Genomic DNA, 20,578 nt, shown 5'->3' on the forward strand with positions numbered 1-20,578 from the left:
CCAACTCGGTTTGGTTCCCTGATCAGATGCTTTGTCACAGGAGGCAACGCTGTTAGCCCATCACGGCATCCGCATTCTAAACTATATTGACGATTGGTTGTACGCTCGATCAGAGCTTTAGGCAGTCCGGCATCGAGATGTCGTTCTCGCCTGCATGAAGTAGCTGGGGCTGAGACTAAATGCAGGGAAGAGTGTGCTTTCTCCATTGCAGAGAACCACCTTATTTACATTTACATTTGCGGCATTTAGCAGACGCCCTTATCCAGAGCGACGTACAAAAGTGCTTTGAGTCTCTAGTAATGAATAAATCTGCACTGGTACGCAAGTTTACAAACTTAATAATATAGCTGCAAGCAGCGATCGCAGGCCCTCGCACATTTGTGTATCGCTATACGGTGCCTCCCAGAAAATAATGCACAGTGGGCAAGTGCATCAAGTGGGTAAATATCAGTGGACTATTTTATGTTGTTACTAACCCATTTGGGGACTGTAGGTAAAAGAAACCCCACATTTTAGACAAACGGGGGCGCTAGTAAGCCACTTAAGAGACACACCATTGTCCGACCTTTTTGTCCACACTTAACAGCCGACAAATGTGATGTACGTGTCAAATTTCAAGTTAATCTAAGCACGCCAAAAGCCCCCAAATATGCCTAAAATAAAAGTTAAGTTTGACACGTTGCCATGGGAACAGCGTTCAAGATATCAAAAATCACGTTTGATGTCAATCGCATGAATTCCCTAGGAGGAGTATTGAAAAGTTCACCGCATGCAATTATAAAACAATCCAAAATGGCTGACTTCCTGTAGGGCGGAGCTAATAGGTTTGACTGTGAAAGTTGTTCGGGTCGATGAGATCTATATGCACACCAACTCTCGTACATGTGCGTACATGTTTGCCCCATCTGTGCACCGATATTTGTTTTTGCATTACAGGGGGTGCTACAGAGCCCTACTGCCACGCCCATGATCTAGCCTTTGACCGGTCCTAATAGCGGAACGACTTTGACGTCTGTGCCAAATTTTCCCTGTATTCGAGCCTGTTAAGGCACCCAATGTGCCTAAATACACCTAAATACAGAGCTTAAATACACCTGAAAATTAAAGTAAAGTTTGACGCATTGCCATGGGAACAGCGTTTGAGATATCAAAAATCCCTTTGTCATCTACAATGTCTCGGCATCATGTTGACCACTTGGTGTCAATCGCATGAATATCCTAGGAGGAGTATTTAAAAGTTCACCTCATGCAACTGTCAAAAAATCCACCTTTTGTGACTGACACACTTCGTGGCGCCTGTTGGAGGCGTTATGTCCGAGATTCACAATAGGCACATCGATGCGATCGGAATCTTTGGCCGAACATACACACTGCGTGTCATACAATAAGACACTTCCTGTTTCCCTGAATTCGCCATAAATTTGTCGCCTGGCCATGGCAGCACCGTTCGAGATATAAAAAAATCCCTTCGCAATTTAGCAAGGGCAATGTCTCGGCATCATGTTCACCATGTTTGATGTTAATCCCATGAATTCCCTAGGAGGAGTATTTAAAAGTTCACCGCATGCACTTATAAAACAAACCAAAATGGCTGACTTCCTGTTGGGCGGAGCTCATATTTTTGAAAGTTGTTCGGGTCGATGAGATCTATATGCGTACCAACTCTCGTGCATGTGCGTACATAATTGCCGGATCTGTGCACTAATGTTTGTTTTTGCATTACAGGTGGTGCTTCAGAGCCCCCCTGCCACGCCCGTATTCCAGCCTTTGTCCGGCCCTAGTGACAAACAACTCTGACGGGTGTACCAAATTTCAAGAGTTTTCGAGCATGTAAATAGCCAATGTGTGTAAAAAAAAAAAAAAAAAAAAGAATAAATTCTAACGAAAACAATAGGGTTTCGCACCTTTCGGTGCAGGCCATTCTGGCCTGCTCCTCGGTGCTCGGGCCCTAATAATAAATTCTAAGGAAAACAATAGGGCTTCGCACCTTTGGTGCAGGCCATTCTGGCCTGCTCCTCGGTGCTCGGGCCCTAATAATAAATAAACGGAAGAAAAACAATAGGGTCCTACGCACCATTGGTGCTCGGTCCCCTCTCATTGGTGCTCGGTCCCCTTGCACTGTCCCCTCTGGTTCTCTCTCTCTCTCACCCAGTCCCACTGGGGCTGGACCGCATGGTGCAGACTGACTGAGGCTTCGTCTGAACGCCTCCAGCAGTGGGACAGTCGCTAGGAAAACATCCTCTCGTGACACGTTTCTTGCGCAGCACCCATAGACTGAGGCCCGGGATACGGCTCCCTCACAACCAGTCGTGTTGCAGGCACTCTGCCCTCCTTCCTTCCTAGTTCCAGACCAGGAGACGTAGAATCGACTGTGTCCAGTGCGAGGACATTGGTACGTACCTCCACAGGAGGAGGTCGGAGCAATTGCTTGTCTGCTATGGCCCTCATAGGTTTTCCTGCCAATAAGGAAACTCTCAGTAGATGGATTGTGGATGTGATTTCAGTTGGTTATGAGTCCTCTGCTCTTCCCACTCTGTTCGGAGTCAGGGCTCATTTGACCCGAAGTATGGCGGCCTCAACGACCTTGTCTGCAGGGGCCCCTGTGGGACATATGTGACACTGCGGGATGGTCCACCCCGTTGGCATTTGTCAGGTTTTACGACCTCAACATCAGAGTCACTCCCGGCTCCTCTGTCCTGCACGCTGGTGTTGCCCAGACACTCTAGGGACGGACTGGTCAGTATGGTGCGATAGTATACTCATTCCCAAAGCGTTTCGACACAGCTCGAGTTCCTGAAAAGGAACGTCTCTAGGTTACGACGAGGTTCTGACGTGCTGCCATCGTACTGGATGGTTGCCTTCATGCTGTCATGAAAAGATCTAATCATGCTGTGAAGCTTCAGGGGGCATCCGATCTTCAAAAGGATGTTAAAGAGCCCATCCCAACTAACTAGGTCAAAGGCTTTGGTAAGGTCTATAAAGGCGACGTAGAGGGGCTTCTACTTTTCCCAACACTTCTGAAGTTGGTGAAGGGAGAAGATCATGTACACTGTATTTTCATCTCACGTACATGCGCATTTGACGAAAATACCGTAATGAACTCAAGCGAAGCGAACATTTAAAAAAAAAAAACACAAACTTCGATATGCAAATTGTTTACTTACATTTCAAGTAAACAATTTGTGCCAAGTTCGCTCTCAAAATGGCAGGAAAAAATGCACAGCAAAACGAAAATATGAAGATGAACACAGGACGTTTTTAACAGAGTGGGAGAGTTTATATTTTTTTGTTGAACGTAATGACAAGTCATTCTGCCTTATGTCAGGCGTCATTTCAAAGTTTCAAATCTTTGAAAAAGCTTCTAATCAATTTCAAAGCTCACTCCATGCGAACATCGACCAGGAATTTCCAAAAGGGACTGAACTTCACAAGCATAAGTTGGTCACTTTGAAAATTCAGGCAAAAATCTGATACAGTTTTAACTGGTTTGAAACATTACACAAGCTAAAAAGCCATACAATGAAGGGGAGTTCATTAAAAAAATGTCTCAGTGACGTTGTTGAAATCTTGTCTTCTAAAAACGACAAACTAAACCGCATTGTATCAGACGTCTAACTGTCCTGCCACACTGTTGAACACAAAATATGGGACATTAACACGGCTATTGAATCACAGTGGCACTCTGACCTGGAATGGCAGTCCCACTAAGCAACATGCATAGTAAAAGAAAAACGCTATTGTAAATTATTATATTTTTGTTTGTGGACTTGGTTGAACTGAGAGTTTGTGTGTGTGAGACAGTGCACACAATGTTCATTGTTGAAAATGACTGGCCTGTGGTCTTAGTACTGTAGGAGTCCATTTCTGTCATTATCATGTTGGTGTGTGACATTTATAATAAATCTGGCTGATCAGAGGGGCGTGTGTAGCACGTAGCCCTGTTTCAACTGCTTTTTTACATAAATATTGTGCTCTTATATTTTTTATATTTCTTATATTTTTTTGTCTACTGTGTAGTTATATATTATAATATATATATATATATATATATATATATATATATATATATATATATATATATATATATATATATATATATATATATATATATATATACACACACACATACATACAGTACAGACCAAAAGTTTGGACACACCTTCTCATTCAAAGAGTTTTCTTTATTTTCATGACTATGTAAATTGTAGATTCACACTGAAGGCTATAAATTAACTAAATGAATGAATTAACACATGTGGAATTATATATGGAATTATATATGGAATTATATACATAACAAAAAAGTGTAAAACAACTGAAAAATGTCATATTCTAGGTTCTTCAAAGTAGCCACCTTTTGCTTTGATTACTGCTTTGCACACTCTTGGCATTCTCTTGATGAGCTTCAAGAGGTAGTCACCTGAAATGGTCTTCCAACAGTCTTAAAGGAGTTCCCCGAGAGATGCTTGGCACTTGTTGGCCCTTTTGCCTTCACTCTGCGGTCCAGCTCACCCCTAAACCATCTCGATTGGGTTCAGGTCCGGTGACTGTGGAGGCCAGGTCATCTGGCGCAGCACCCCATCACTCTCCTTCTTGGTCAAATAGCCCTTGATGCCTTCAGTGTGACTCTACAATTTTCATAGTCATGAAAATAAAGAAAACTCTTTGAATGAGAAGGTGTGTCCAAACTTTTGGCCTGTACTGTGTATATGTGTATATATATATATATATATATATATATATATATATATATATATATATATATATATATATATATATATATATATATATATATTTTTTTTTATGTATGTATTTCTTATATTTTATTGTCTACTGTCTATTTTTTATTTTTGTTATTTTTTTACTGGAAAGTGCCTTGTGCTGCAATGTAAGGCGCTATATAAATAAAATTTGATTTGACTTGAGTGTGTATGTGTATGTGTGTGTGTGTGTATAAGGTATGGGTGATGTTCGTGTGTGCCCATGTGTATGATGTGGCTCTTTGCGGTAACACAGTAAAAAATGTGGCTCTCGGTCTCTTGACTGGTTGGCCACCCCTGCCCTTATAGATAACATATCAAATGTTGAAAGTGAGACATTTTGAAATGTCATGCCAAATATTGGTTCATTTTGGATTTCATAAGAGCTACACATTCCAAAAAAGTTGAAACAGGTAGCAATAAGAGGCCGGAAAAGTTAAATGTACATATAAGGAAAAGCTGGAGGACCAATTTGCAACTTATTAGGTCAATTGGCAACATTGATTGGGTATAAAAAGAGTCTCTCAGAGTGGCAGTGTCTCTCAGAAGTCAAGATGGGCAGAGGATCACCAATTCCCCCAATGCTGTGGCGAAAAATAGTGGAGGAATATCAGTAAGGAGTTTCTCAGAGAAATATTGCCAAGAGTTTGAAGTTATCATCATCATCTACAGTGCATAATATCATCCAAATAGTAAGAGAATATGGAAAAATCTCTGTGCGTAAGGGTCAAGGCAGGAAAACCATACTGGATGCCCGTGATTTTTGGGCCCTTAGACAGCACTGCATCACATACAGGAATGCTACTGTAATGTAAATCATAACATGGGCTCTGGAATACTTCCAGAAAACATTGTCGGTGAACACAATCCACCGTGCCATTCGCCATTTCTGGCTAAAACTCTCTAGGTCAAAAAAGAAGCCATATCTAAACATAATCCAGAAGCGCAGGAGTTTTCTCTGGGCCAAGGCTCATTTAATATTAACTGTGGCAAAGTGGAAAACTGTTCTGTGGTCAGACGAATCAAAATGTAAAGTTCTTTTTGGAAAACTGGGACGCCATGTCATCCGGACTAAAGAGGATAAGGACAACCCAAGTTGTTATTAGCACTCAGTTCAGAAGCCTGCAGCTCTGATGGTATGGGGTTGCATAAGTGCATGTGGCATGGGCAGCTTACACATCTGGAAAGGCGCCATCAATGCTAAAAGATATATCCAAGTTCTAGAACAACATATGCTCCCATCCAGAAGTCGTCTCTTTCAGGGAAGACCTTGCATTTTCCAACATGACAATGCCAGACCAAATACTGCATCAATTACAACATCATGGCTGCGTAGAAGAAGAATCCAGGTACTAAAATGGCCAGCCTGCAGTCCAGATCTTTCACCCATAGAAAACAATTGGCGCATCATAAAGAAGAAGATGCGACATATACCTAAGACAGTTGAGCAACTAGATGAAACGTCCACATCATTGCATTCTGTTTTTATTCACAATTTGTTCACTGTCCCAACTTTTTTGGAACCAGGTTTGTATTTTTAAAAGCTTTTTATTCATTGTATCTGCATTAATATTTTGTGCACAGTGCATGTGTGAACAGTCTGGTAAAAGAAAGCGTTTTCAAGAATCTTGGTCTGTCTCCAAAAAACTTCAAGTTACCCCATTTTTTATAATTTTTTTTTTTAATTAACCAAGAGCCTTTGTCTGTTTCTGAAGTGCTTAGTGGCATTATTAAATAAAAGAACAAAAAGAAGTAGCACTGAGTGATATCTAGACTTATTAGTCTAACTAATGTGTAAAATGTGTAAAATGTCCAAAACAGCAGGTATGACATCGTGTTCTTGGTATGCAGTGGTTAAAATCTAAGAAAAATTGGTCCACAGATACATGTACAGATAGTCTGGTCCCACAAAAAAGCTACTGTAGTAAAAATTGCCAAGAGCATTCCATTGGCTTGTCATCTTCCCATAGTGCATCTAAGCCCATATCTGCATTACCAGTTCATGAGTTGTCCTTCAGTGGACCACTTTTGTTAGGTACTAATCAATGCATAAGTAGAAGCAGGGCTCCAGACAAAAAAATTATAAATTAAGGAGCCATTGGCCCCTATGAGAAAAACAACAGACGTTTTTTTCTGATGAGGGAAGGTGAGTTTTGATTTAACTGTCCGGTTATTTTGGCACTTTAACTCAAACGTAGGCGGCGCATGCGTCTCCTTTTATTAAGTCAACAATTTACAGTTATAGAACATGCACATAAGTCATAACATGCAGATTAAATGGTCATAACATGTACATTTATATGGTCGCAGGTGGCGATCTAGGCAAAAATATTACTTGCAATTTATTATTTTTCCATTTTCTATTCGCAGTCTGGAGCCCTGGGAAAGGTGTTTGTGGAAGGATGTTTTGCTTTTGCAACCTCACCTTAGATTTCCTCTTGAAAACTCGATTTGCTCCTGATTCACTGATAGCCAAGCTGACACTTAACTCCCCTCTTGCACTTGACATGTCTTGTATATTTTGCGCAGGTGCCATGGCAACTTGGAGGGATTGAGACATCTGGGGTATTAACTGCCTGGGTTTTGTTAAGACCTACAGCATTATAAACGCATTGGAAAACACACTCAAAATTCAACAGAATCCAAAAAAACACAACAATACAATAAATACCCAAACAACCTTCAAAAAGAAGCTTAGTCAAACGATCAGCCCACATTTGAAAAACATTTCAGTTGCCAGCTACCTAAAAATATTGTTACATTCATGTAATTTCAGAAAAAAAATGCTATTTCCTTACTGCAAGCTCAGTGGAAGACAATGTAGAACCATCCAGTTGAAGCTAAGGTAAAAACACAGACAACAATTCATTTTTACACTAATTAACTACTAAATAATTCTGTGAATAACAGAACATGTTCAGACAATAGGAGCGCATGCATGTACACACTCCTCTGAAAGCAGCTTGTGGGGAAAGGTGATACACGGTTGACTTTCGGTGTGTTTTTTGGAAGTACAGAGGGTTGCCTTCTAGAGATAACTGTAATCAGAAAAAAAAAACTAATTAAAACAAAACATAATAAATCAGTATTATACAAACACTGAATATATTTAGTTTTTAAGACAGACTACTGCCACTGATTACTGCCACTCACTGGTGAATAGGCAAGAATAGTATTGATTAGACAGAGGTGAGATAACGTTATTTGGACTGAGGAGTAAGAAGTCGAATAAAGACCTGAATTAGGTCCAAAATTAAGCTAAAAGTAGTGTTGCAGTCAAACATGGTAGTGGTATTGTAATGGTGTGGGATTATTTTGCTATTTCAGAACCTGGTCAACTTGCCATGGTTAGTTAAATATTGTTCAAAAGCCCTCCAAGATGGCTAAATTAAAGGTTTTCTGAAAAATAAAAAAAGTTTAGCTTAAAAATCACCTACTGTGCAATGTGAATGACTGAAATCCAGTTATCAGAAGCATATGGTTGCAGATAAATGTTATATGTGTAAAATGTTTTGCTTTTGTTTTCTCATATTTGTCTCATCTTATTGATTGTATGATAATCTAAAATTCTTAAATTTCACAAAAACACATTAACAAATACAATTCGAAAAAAATTGGAAAGCACAGCTTTCCCCTATACTGTTTCAGAGCCCTGTGCAGTATGTATTCACATACTCTATTTTTAGACAAACCTAGAGTATCCTTGCTTTTTCCACCAGGTACACCTAGCATAGTAAAAAAAAAAACATTACATTCAATCCAACTACACCTATTTATCAGAACAAAGAAATTTTCTCACCATATTAAGATTATGCAGAAGGGAGAGTGGAGATAACCGAGTGTGTTCCATTAGCAGGTTGTAGGCCAGGTCAAGATGCTGAAGAGAAGATAAGTGCTCAATGCCTGCAGTCAAAAAATAAGATGTCATTTAAACAAAGCCAACATGTTCTTCATAATTTTCTTCTGTTTATTATTATTATTTTTATAATAATAATAATAATAATAATTGTAAAATGTAATAAATAAAATAATAAAATGTAGGTTGTATTTGTGCTTTTATTTAGAGACAATGATTAAAGGTGCGTATAGACAACTGTTCATACAGACTGGTGTTCTTTAATTTTATTATTATAATAACAAAATAGTTGCATGAATCTATATTTCTTTTAGGGAGACCTAGCATTGGTCCAAGTCTGGACCTTATTATAATTGTTAAAATTTTGTGCACATAGGTAACAATGCATTATTTCTTGGTCTTCTTGGAAACATTTGAATATCTTATGTAGATCTTAAAGGGCAATACCGAACCTATAAAAAAAAGTCTGATAAAAGCAGTAAGTGGTTAAAAGATTGGATTTCTGATCAGAAGGTCATGATTTTAAATCCCAGCACTAACAACCTGCCACTCTTATCTCCTTAAGCAAGGCCTCAAACCTTAACTGCCCAGTTGCATCAATTACATGATTGTAATTCACTCTGGGTAAGGGTATCTACCAAATGCCATAAATGTAATGTGGCATAGTTATAAATTGAGATAATGTCAAATAACCATTTCTCATTATGATCCACCTAAATTTGTATGTGGTATTCATTACTTGGTTAGTAGCTTTTTGATCAGAACCAAATTTCTTAAAAAGCATGGCCTCCATCACTCATTCAGATTTAAGCAGACATTTGACAAGGTTGCCAATTAAGCAATTACTGCAAAAACATACTTGGTTTGGGTAAAGACCTTCTATTGTCCAATGCAAACAGTTACACAGATTGGCTAATTTTTCACTAATAGAATAATCATTTATACAGCCAAAGTGAATTTGTGATCATTTGCATAATCTCAGAATTATTTTTTTTATCTTCCTACAGCCACAGCAAGTCATTCAAATCATCCACCACTGTACACAGATGTTGAAGATCCACTGCTGTATCATGAACTGACAGAACCTGAACCATGCACAACAGGGACAGATCGATTCCCATTGGTCAAAGCATGCATGTTTCGCAAGTTCATAACCAATAACATACTGAGGGACAATAGCTTGGCAGTCCACTGCAAACAGATGAAGCAGTGCAGTTGCCCATGGTGAAAGTGGTAAGACCAGATGGAGGAACTATCTTGGTACACAGACTGTGGAACACACACTACTCAACTCAGATACCCCAAGTAAACAGAAAGAAACCAGATTTAAATTAACTAAAATACGCTGTGGAGAATTTCATCCCACCAGCTATCAACTGTGCCACTCATGAAGGCTTGACTCAAAAAAAACCCTCTGCATTCTGGCCGGAATAAAATGTGCCCATGTGCAAGCGAGACTGAAACCATGAGATAATGTGCCTTCACCATTTTCGTGGACCAGTTATAAACCAGAGTAAACAACATGATAAAGATATCATTATGTAAACAAGGTGATGGAGAAACAGGGTTCATTATTTGCAACAACTTACAAAAGTTCATAATGCACATTGTACAGAAGTTCATACAAAACACAGGGCTCCAGTCAAAAAAATCAATTAATGAGCCATTGGCTCCTATGAGAAAAACAACAGGTGCCAAATTACATTTTTAAGTGCCACACAAGAATGAACTTGAAAAAAATTTTAAACACTTACTTCACACTTACACTTACTTCAAGTCGTGTGTACATCTGCTATCATTTTACACTTACTTCAAGTCGTGTGTACATCTATCATTTTACAGCATGCCCTGGGAACTGAAGTGATCATATAGGCGGTGTTGAACGAGACACTGCGAGCGCTAACGGTGTTTTCTGTGGCCCTCTCTTCGCGATTATGTGATCACGAGCATTTTAATGCTTTTGACTATCGCCGTGTTTTCACAGCGTGAAATCAGTTTATCCCGCAATTTCTCTACCCACTTTAGAGCAGAAGTCGCAAAACATTTTCTGCGTTTTGTAATTGTACCTCAGCCATGAAAACACTTAAATCAAAAAGGTTTTTGAATTTATTTTAAAAACTTTTATTTATGTTTTCACTGACTGACATGGAAAGATGGTCCTCAGTGCCTCTGTTGTTCTCCTTCTCTTCGACACAGGCACAACTGCAGCCTGCCTTTTTACTACAGGTGTGTCATCAGCAGTGTTGGGGTAACGCGTTACAAGTAACATGCGTTACGTAATAATATTACTTTTCTGGAGTAACGAGTAAAGTAGCACTTTACTTTATAAATTTACACAATAATATCTGAGTTACTTTTTTAAAAAAGTAATGCGAGTTACTTTTCAGTAAAATTATTTTGCATAAAAAAATAAAAAAAAATACTGAATTAAAATGAACGTAGTCACGAAGAATCGCGCACCCCTACGTGCGAGCGGCGGGAACAGAAGCTGGTCAGAAGCGGCGATGGCAGGCCAGAGCATTACATTACTGCGATGGAAGTATTCTCATTATTTTGAAATAGTCAAGGAAAAGGGAATAATTGTTAAGTGTAGATTTATTTTTTCTCATTCATTTTCTTCCGCTTATCCGTAATTTGGGTCGCGGGGGCAGCAGTCTAAGCAGGCCCCCGCCTTCGACTGCTGCCCAATCCTCACAGCACCGTCCCTTACGGTCCCTCCTGCAGGTGGTGAGCCCACGGGAAGGCGGCCCCACGTCACTCCGACGTCACGGACCTTGGTATTTCCCTCGTGAGGGACCCCCGGAGCATAGAAGGTTAAGGGCCTTGCTCAAGGGCCCAAGAGCGGCAGCTTGGCGATACCGGGGCTTGAACCCCAGACCTTCCGATCGGCAACCCAGTTGCATGTAAGGCATATATGAAAATGGAGACAGAACTAAAGAAAACTTTTGCCGACTTGGAATATGTTTCCACCACTGCAGATCTATGGACTGCTCAGAATAAAAGTTTTCCGTAGGGGAGACACGTTCGATGCCATCGCAGCGGAGAGAGAGAGAGAGCGAGAGATAGAGAGAGCAAATTAACAGCTCGTTTGCGCTTTGTGGAAAGATAACTGCCACGGTCACTGATAATAGCGCAAACTTTGTAAAAGCGTTCAGAATGTTTCAAGCTGATGATGAAGCAGGTAATGATGTAGACGAGGATGAGGTCATATTTACGGAATTGCACGTTTTACGTGATGACAGCGAAAGGTATGATCTCCCTCCACATCACCGGTGTGCAGCCCACACCCTTAACCTTATATACACAAACTATATTACACCTGTTACAACTGTAAGGGCTGAAAGAGATACAAGTAACGCAAAAGTAATGCAAAAGTAATATAACGCATTACTTTCCATAAAAAGTAACGTAATTAGTTACTTTTTTGGGGAGTAACTCAATATTGTAATGCATTACTTTAAAAAGTTACTTTGCCCAACACTGGTCATCAGTGGAAGAGTTGGACAGAGATGGAGACTGTTTTGAAAAAAGTCTGATATTTTTAGTTTCTACGTGTTTTTTTTTCCTGATGAGGAAAGGTGAGTTTTGATTTACCTGTCCAGTTATTTTGCCGCTTTAACTCAAGCATAGGCGGCGCATGCGTCTCTGTTTATTACGTCAACAAATGATGTGATAGAACATGCACATAAAAAGTCATAACATGCAGATTATATGGTCATAATGTGTACATTTATATGGTCGCAGGTGGCGATCTAGGCAAAAATATGCGAGCGCTAACGGTGTTTTCTGTGGCCCTCTCTTCGCGATTATGTGATCACGAGCATTTTAATGCTTTTGACTATCGCCGTGTTTTCACAGCGTGAAATCAGTTTATCCCGCAATTTCTCTACCCACTTTAGAGCAGAAGTCGCAAAACATTTTCTGCGTTTTGTAATTGTACCTCAGCCATGAAAACACTTAAATCAAAAAGGTTTTTGAATTTATTTTAAAAACTTTTATTTATGTTTTCACTGACTGACATGGAAAGATGGTCCTCAGTGCCTCTGTTGTTCTCCTTCTCTTCGACACAGGCACAACTGCAGCCTGCCTTTTTACTACAGGTGTGTCATCAGCAGTGTTGGGGTAACGCGTTACAAGTAACATGCGTTACGTAATAATATTACTTTTCTGGAGTAACGAGTAAAGTAGCACTTTACTTTATAAATTTACACAATAATATCTGAGTTACTTTTTTAAAAAAGTAATGCGAGTTACTTTTCAGTAAAATTATTTTGCATAAAAAAATAAAAAAAAATACTGAATTAAAATGAACGTAGTCACGAAGAATCGCGCACCCCTACGTGCGAGCGGCGGGAACAGAAGCTGGTCAGAAGCGGCGATGGCAGGCCAGAGCATTACATTACTGCGATGGAAGTATTCTCATTATTTTGAAATAGTCAAGGAAAAGGAGAAGGGAATAATTGTTAAGTGTAGATTTATTTTTTCTCATTCATTTTCTTCCGCTTATCCGTAATTTGGGTCGCGGGGGCAGCAGTCTAAGCAGGCCCCCGCCTTCGACTGCTGCCCAATCCTCACAGCACCGTCCCTTACGGTCCCTCCTGCAGGTGGTGAGCCCACGGGAAGGCGGCCCCACGTCACTCCGACGTCACGGACCTTGGTATTTCCCTCGTGAGGGACCCCCGGAGCATAGAAGGTTAAGGGCCTTGCTCAAGGGCCCAAGAGCGGCAGCTTGGCGATACCGGGGCTTGAACCCCAGACCTTCCGATCGGCAACCCAGTTGCATGTAAGGCATATATGAAAATGGAGACAGAACTAAAGAAAACTTTTGCCGACTTGGAATATGTTTCCACCACTGCAGATCTATGGACTGCTCAGAATAAAAGTTTTCCGTAGGGGAGACACGTTCGATGCCATCGCAGCGGAGAGAGAGAGAGAGCGAGAGATAGAGAGAGCAAATTAACAGCTCGTTTGCGCTTTGTGGAAAGATAACTGCCACGGTCACTGATAATAGCGCAAACTTTGTAAAAGCGTTCAGAATGTTTCAAGCTGATGATGAAGCAGGTAATGATGTAGACGAGGATGAGGTCATATTTACGGAATTGCACGTTTTACGTGATGACAGCGAAAGGTATGATCCCCCTCCACATCACCGGTGTGCAGCCCACACCCTTAACCTTATATACACAAACTATATTACACCTGTTACAACTGTAAGGGCTGAAAGAGATACAAGTAACGCAAAAGTAATGCAAAAGTAATATAACGCATTACTTTCCATAAAAAGTAACGTAATTAGTTACTTTTTTGGGGAGTAACTCAATATTGTAATGCATTACTTTAAAAAGTTACTTTGCCCAACACTGGTCATCAGTGGAAGAGTTGGACAGAGATGGAGACTGTTTTGAAAAAAGTCTGATATTTTTAGTTTCTACGTGTTTTTTTTTCCTGATGAGGAAAGGTGAGTTTTGATTTACCTGTCCAGTTATTTTGCCGCTTTAACTCAAGCATAGGCGGCGCATGCGTCTCTGTTTATTACGTCAACAAATGATGTGATAGAACATGCACATAAAAAGTCATAACATGCAGATTATATGGTCATAATGTGTACATTTATATGGTCGCAGGTGGCGATCTAGGCAAAAATTTTACTCGCAATTTAATATTTTTGGTCGCATTTGCAAAATTTTAGTCGCATTCTGGAGCCCTGAAACATAAGTTATAAAAAAGGTTAATTTAAAGATTAACAGATTTTAGAAGATATTCTTTAAACTATTCAAACTTAACTCCAACTAAACAGTTCTTAAAAACAGCTATTTGGACACCAATATTTAGACACCAATCATTTGGCAAACATTACTTATTAACTTATTGTCATACTTACAACAAACTTATTGTCAACCAGGTTTTCATCATTCAGTTTTGCACTCCTGGGTATTTTGACTTCTGACACCAAATTTACATTAAAAAAATTTACAAAAGTTGACTTCATTAAAAATATACATTTATAATGATTGTTGTGGCACCATTCTAATTGCTATATCACAGTTTGCAGAAACGTTAGGAAGCATAATCATACACATCTTATTTTGAATTCTTTTGATGCAATTCTGACCTGAAGCTGTATTTTGGAAACTGGAGCTGGTTAAAACTCAGGACTTAGAATTTATTTTATTTTACTGGTCAATACTGGTAAAAAGTAGCTACACTTATTTCCAAAGCTTTCTAATTGTAGACCAGTGTTTTTCAAAATATATGCTTGTTTAGGTGCGACAATGAATAGTGCCGTTTAGTGGACAATTTAAAGTTAAGGTAAGTTCAATACCTCAACCTGCTAGTCAAATTTGAATTCAGAATATACAAGTGAATGTCATCTCCTGACCAATATGACGGGGAATGACAGGATCTGATGCCACCTGATGATATCCATGGCGCACCGGTGATGTCATGCTGTCCATGCAAATAAACTGCTCAGAGAGGGGCAAGAAAAGACAATGATGAAGTGAGATGAGATATTGCACAAAGCTAAGCTTGCAATGGTTCAAGTGGTGAAAAATACAACCCTAACCCTGGCAGAAGGAGAGGCCAAAGATAGAAGAAGACACAGTGATTGTCACTTCATATGCTTTATGAACAGAAAAAAAAGGATGCTGAGAACACTAAAGAAAGAATTGTCTGAGCCGGGAATTAAGGGGGGCATACTATAAGCATACTAGTACAGATGAACCTGATGAATAAAAATTGTACAAGATCTACAGGCAGTAAATGCTGCAGTACATACAAGAGAACCAAATGTACTAAGTCCATGTACAATCTTATCACAAATTCTAACCAATAGCACTTAGTTTTATGTGGTCATCCTATATAAGGCATTTTTCAGTGTACCATCTACAATAAAGCATTTAAACAGTCAAAGATCTTTAAAATTAACACCAAAAACAGCCCTCCAAAAGAATGTGGACAATCTATTGCTTACATCACAATCCAGAAGTTAGTGTAGACAAGATTCTCTAAGGCAGCAATCATTTGGCAGCAAATGGGCTTAAAGCTAGTCTGTCAGTTCAAGCAAACTCAAGGGAAGTTCTTGGGACATATCAGGACAAGGAGACTCGTTAAGTGAAGAGTTGGCACATATATGTTGGTCAAGTCCTTTCCAATCTGTCTCCAAAGGCTCTCATGCAGCAAGGACAGTGTGCGAGTCCAATGTCATAGTTCTGATGACTCTATACACCAGTATCGGAGTATGGCGGTCAAGGGCATTTTTTTTTATGCACTGTTTTTTTTTTTCTTTTTTAGCATTCTGTATACGAACCTTCTGCCAATGATCTTTTGCTCCCACAAAGTTATACCATTGAACTTGATAACTTCTTAACTGCACTCTCTCATGCATCACTTATTCTGTAAAATCAGGCTTCCACTTCAGGCAAAGGGCTTAGTAGTCATATAGGAAGTCTCTAAACTGCTGGCCTGGCTGCTGTACTTTCATTTTAATTGTTCCACTTAAGTGAGGTAATCATCTAAAAGGTAAGGTTTAAAATCATGTACCTTATGTTTTTTGCTCTCCAGCACAGGTCCTTGCTCCATGCTCAGTGTTTCAATGACCAGTGGCCAAAGCTGAATACATCCTCTAAGTCACAGGACTTGACAAAGGAGGGGAAGCCTATTCAAACAGGAGGTCTTGCACAGAATAAAGAAGCACCAGGCAGGGCTTGCAAGTGGAATATTGTAGCAGAAATATGGTGACTACAGGGTATGGTGCCTCCAAGAGCACTGGATTTACAAATGGAAAGATTATTGGTGATGTATTGGAGTATTACGAGATGATACTGGGGTATGATTTAGGGATAAGGCAAGTGTAGGAGTGCTGGTGTTTCTAACTTTTGTGATTTGGCTTTCCCCACTTAGCATCTCTCCAGAGAAATCATTCTACCACAGTTTGCTCATTTTTCTCAAAAGCTAGCTGAAACGATTCTTTGAACCTTTCCAAGCTAGCATCCACTGCTTCTCTTTGAACCGTTTCTCTATTAAGAGATATGGTAATGAATCATTCGAAGTCAGCCCCTACAGTATTAACTCAATTTGTTATGGTTAAGAAATCCTATTTTACAAGCTCTAACTGTGTCTAATAATTCTTTACATTAAACATTATTTTCATCATCATCTTTTCTTTGATTAGAGAGACAAAGAAAGCTTAAGAACAAAATAACTTCTGCATCTGGGTTGATCCTGGCTACAAAATCAACCCTGCTGTAAAATCTACCAACAGATTTACTGTACCACGGCAGCCATAGGAGCTCCTCTTATGTTTACCGCTATGTAACACTTAATGAGACCCTGGTAACACTACAATATACACTTTGGAAATCTCTGTGTGCAGACAAAAACACAAAACAATCCTTCTTATACACTAAACATGTCTAACATGTTAAATAATGACAACATTTCCACGTGCCAACCACCCGCAACCACCCTTTTTATTATAAAACATACATACACACATTATATATATATATATATATATATATATATATATATATATATATATATACACACATATACACATATACACATATACACATATATACACACACACACACACACACACACACACACACACACACACACACACACACACACACAGTTTCTCACAAAAGTGACACATTACAGCAACCATTTTAGTATGTCCTCTCAAGGGACAATACTATAGAAATTAAACTTGGACATATTTTAGAGTAGCAATGTGCAGCTTGTATAGCAGTATAGATTTACTGTCCTCTGAAAATATCTCAACATACAACCATTATTGCCAAATAGCTGGCAACAAAAGTGAGTATACCCTAAGTGATAGTTGTACGTTGTGTAACCATGCAAAGCCACATTTTATATTCATGTTCTTTTTATGTCTGCTTGAATAATAAAGATAATGATTAATAAAGATTTGTGTATCTTGTATTAGAGCAGTTAAAATGTCATGCTTTAAGTACAATTTTCTTATACAGTAAAACCTAGTTGTACGAGCAACCTATAGTACGAGCAAACGGAGAATCGAGCGACCTTGCTCGCAAAATTTTACCGTTTCACGAGCAAATTTCGAAGGCACGAGCAAACCCACACTGCCGGTTCACCGTTTTTGGCGGAGGGTCGCATCACTCGCTTAGTTGATGACGTATCACTCGATCGCTCTCGTTGTTCAGTGCAGCAAAAACTTAACTTTTTTTTGTTTTATATTTTTATTTCACTAGAAATCTTGAAAAATGTCTCCCAAGAAAATCAGTGATGGTGCTGTGAAAATGAACGTAAATAGAATTACCATGGAAACCAAGAAGGTTACGAGCGTGGTGTGCATCTCACACTCGCAACCAACCACTACCACATAGGTAAGTGTTAAATTATGTTTACATTACGGTAATTTGCGGTGTATTTGTTTGTTAAAATAGGCTACAAATACTTTTTAAGTGCAGAAATAAGCGATCAAATGAGATCTCGAAACGGATTAAATCACTTTTACATTCATTCTTATGGGGAAAATCAGTTCGAACGTACGAGCAAATGGACCTACGAGCAATTTTCAAGAACGAATTATGCTCGTACAATGGGGTTTTACTGTACTGACCACTGAATGTTCAACACGACACTTCATGCCAAAGAACTCCCTGAGGATTTGAAAATTAGAATTGTTGCTTTGGCCTACATTCCCATCCACAGTTGCAGCAATTTTTCACCAAGATCTTCTCCAGCACATCCCAAAGATTTCACAATTTGAGCCCGCTGAATCCTGGATCCTTGGAATATGCCCGTGCCATCAGTAAAAAAAAATTTTAATTGATGGAATATCCAGTCATTCAGTATATCCAGGCAGTCAGCTGACCTTATTTTTTGGGCACATAACATTGCTGAACCTACACCTGACCAACAGCAGCAACCCCAGATCATAGCACTCCCCCCACAGGCTTGTACGGTAGACACTAGGCATGACTACATCAGTTTATCTGCCTCTCTTCTTACCCTGATGCGCCCACCACTCTGGAACAAGGTAAATCTGAACTCCTGAGAAAACATGACCACCCGCCATTGCTCCAAAGTCCAATTTTTCTGCCTTCTAGCAAATTGCAGCCTTAGCCTCACTGATAAGTGTTTTTGTAAAGGCTACACAGCTGTTTAGTCCTAATCCCTTCAGTTCCCTTCGCATTGTGCGTGTGAAAATGCTCTCACTTTCACTATTAAAAACAGCCAGTAGTTAAAGGTAGTTTTGGACCATCAAATATTTTATATTAGCTTCAACACAAATCTTTATATATAACACTTAGGAACCTCTTCGGTACTCTCACCATTAATGTTTTCCACTTCATTGTGTCTGAGCACCAAAGTGACCAGTCTTGCTTGAGTGTTCAGGCCAAGCTCTGGTGCCCTCTGTAGGTTGTTGTAGGAAAGATTGAGATGTTTGAGCTCACAGAGTGGCTGAAGACAGAAATATCACATATTATACCACACGTCTACAATACAAATTATATAATGTAAAAATTCGCATAAAAAAACTAAAGGAGAAATTGTAGTTTGCCTTCAAAAATTCAGCACATTCCTTGATCTTGTTATGGCTTAAATCCAGTGACTTCAGAACATTCAACAATCTCTAAAAAAAACAACGCTTAAATTAGCAGGCACTACTGAACCCTTGTGGAACAATCAATACTAAATCCAACAATTTCATGAGTTGATTTGATATCTACATCAGCAGAGAAGCAGAGAATTGTTGTGCATTACCAGGGATTCATCAAGACAGGAAATAGAATTGTAGCTGAAATTCAGAGTGTGAAGTTCTAACCAAGGCAGGGCTGTACTGAGATCTCCTCCACAGAGTAACAGCAGCTCCTTTAACACACAAATTATACTTTAGAACTCTGGATTATGACAGTAAAAATAAGCATGTTAATAACAGAAACTGATACCTCCAAACTGTTGAGGCTTTTAGAGCAGGTGAAGACTTCCAACTGAGCGTAGATACCACATAGCCCTTGTAAACAATGCGGAGGAATTCTTTTCAGCTGGACCCACACAAACCAAGTAGTCCAGTAGGTGATACATATAAGAAAATATAAACAAACTAAACCCACATATATAAATTTAGATTAATAAAAATTACAAATATATGAAATTGGTGCTGTTTATTAAAAAATAAATGTATGTTGTAATGTTTCTTTAGCTTTTATTGGTCATCAGAGCAGATTATGTATATGGTCTGCATATTTAAACTGAAACTAGCTTGGTTTCCTGTCTGTGAATTGAACCTGGGCCATGGCAGGGAACCATAAAAAACATTGCATGCAACATCCACAACATTTCTTTGATACGGTTAAAAAAAACTAAATGTAGTGTTTAATTTACAAATGTTATTATAATGTTAGCTTACCTCCAAGTGCTTGAGGGACTTAAAGGGGTAAATTTTCACAATGGACTGGAGTCTTAGTCCAGGTGGATGAACAAGCTGTTTTAGCACACAATCATAAATATTGTCAACAACTCTATGCAAAGCATCTTTTAAAATCTCAATACAATAGTATTTATATTCTTAAAGCTAGTATGAATTATGAAGTTCAGATGTCTTAAGGTTCCACACCGTTCTGTTTATGCTTACTGCCTTAATCATTATATGTACTTCTTCTAGGTCAAATTGATAAACATGGTATTAACTTTTATAAATTGCAGTTGAATATTTCAGCAAAGTCAGGTACACCAGGTTAAGTTTTAAATAGTAAACAGGTTTAGATTCCTCATCCCTGCGATGCTTTAATTACATTCATCACTGAAGATCTCAACTGGTCCGATAACTCTACACAACGGCTCAAAAAATCATGTCAGTATCAGTACTTCTTGAGAAGGCTGGGGAAATGTAGCATGTTATACCAAATCCTCAGAAGCTTCTTTATGTGTGCAATTGAGAGCATCCTCACTAGCTCCAACACAGTCA

At 39.1% G+C, this 20,578-nt stretch overlaps 2 protein-coding genes across 8 annotated transcripts in view; one reads left to right on the plus strand and one right to left on the minus strand.

Moving 5' to 3' along the window:
* wbp4 (WW domain binding protein 4) overlaps positions 1-20,578 on the plus strand; it is a 218,884-nt gene that overhangs the window by 80,633 nt on the left and 117,673 nt on the right. The gene's annotated exons all lie outside the window — the stretch shown is intronic.
* Positions 1-20,578, minus strand: part of stk11ip (serine/threonine kinase 11 interacting protein) — a 74,709-nt gene that overhangs the window by 47,757 nt on the left and 6,374 nt on the right. For all 7 annotated transcript variants that reach the window (XR_014531827.1, XM_083531867.1, XM_083531866.1 and 4 more), the window contains exons 4-12: positions 20,021-20,095; positions 19,560-19,655; positions 19,375-19,482; positions 19,172-19,243; positions 18,942-19,071; positions 8,560-8,663; positions 7,709-7,798; positions 7,559-7,600; positions 7,186-7,353 (exon numbers count right to left, since the gene is read on the minus strand). Coding sequence is in view for 6 of the 7 variants with exons in the window: in XM_083531867.1 (XP_083387993.1) it covers positions 7,186-7,353; positions 7,559-7,600; positions 7,709-7,798; positions 8,560-8,663; positions 18,942-19,071; positions 19,172-19,243; positions 19,375-19,482; positions 19,560-19,655; positions 20,021-20,095 (885 nt within the window). In the remaining variant the exon portion in view is untranslated. The remainder of the gene's footprint in view (positions 1-7,185; positions 7,354-7,558; positions 7,601-7,708; positions 7,799-8,559; positions 8,664-18,941; positions 19,072-19,171; positions 19,244-19,374; positions 19,483-19,559; positions 19,656-20,020; positions 20,096-20,578) is intronic.

Source organism: Silurus aristotelis, assembly GCF_946808225.1.
Source record: "Silurus aristotelis genome assembly, chromosome: 2".
Classification (NCBI taxonomy): Eukaryota; Metazoa; Chordata; class Actinopteri; order Siluriformes; family Siluridae; genus Silurus; species Silurus aristotelis.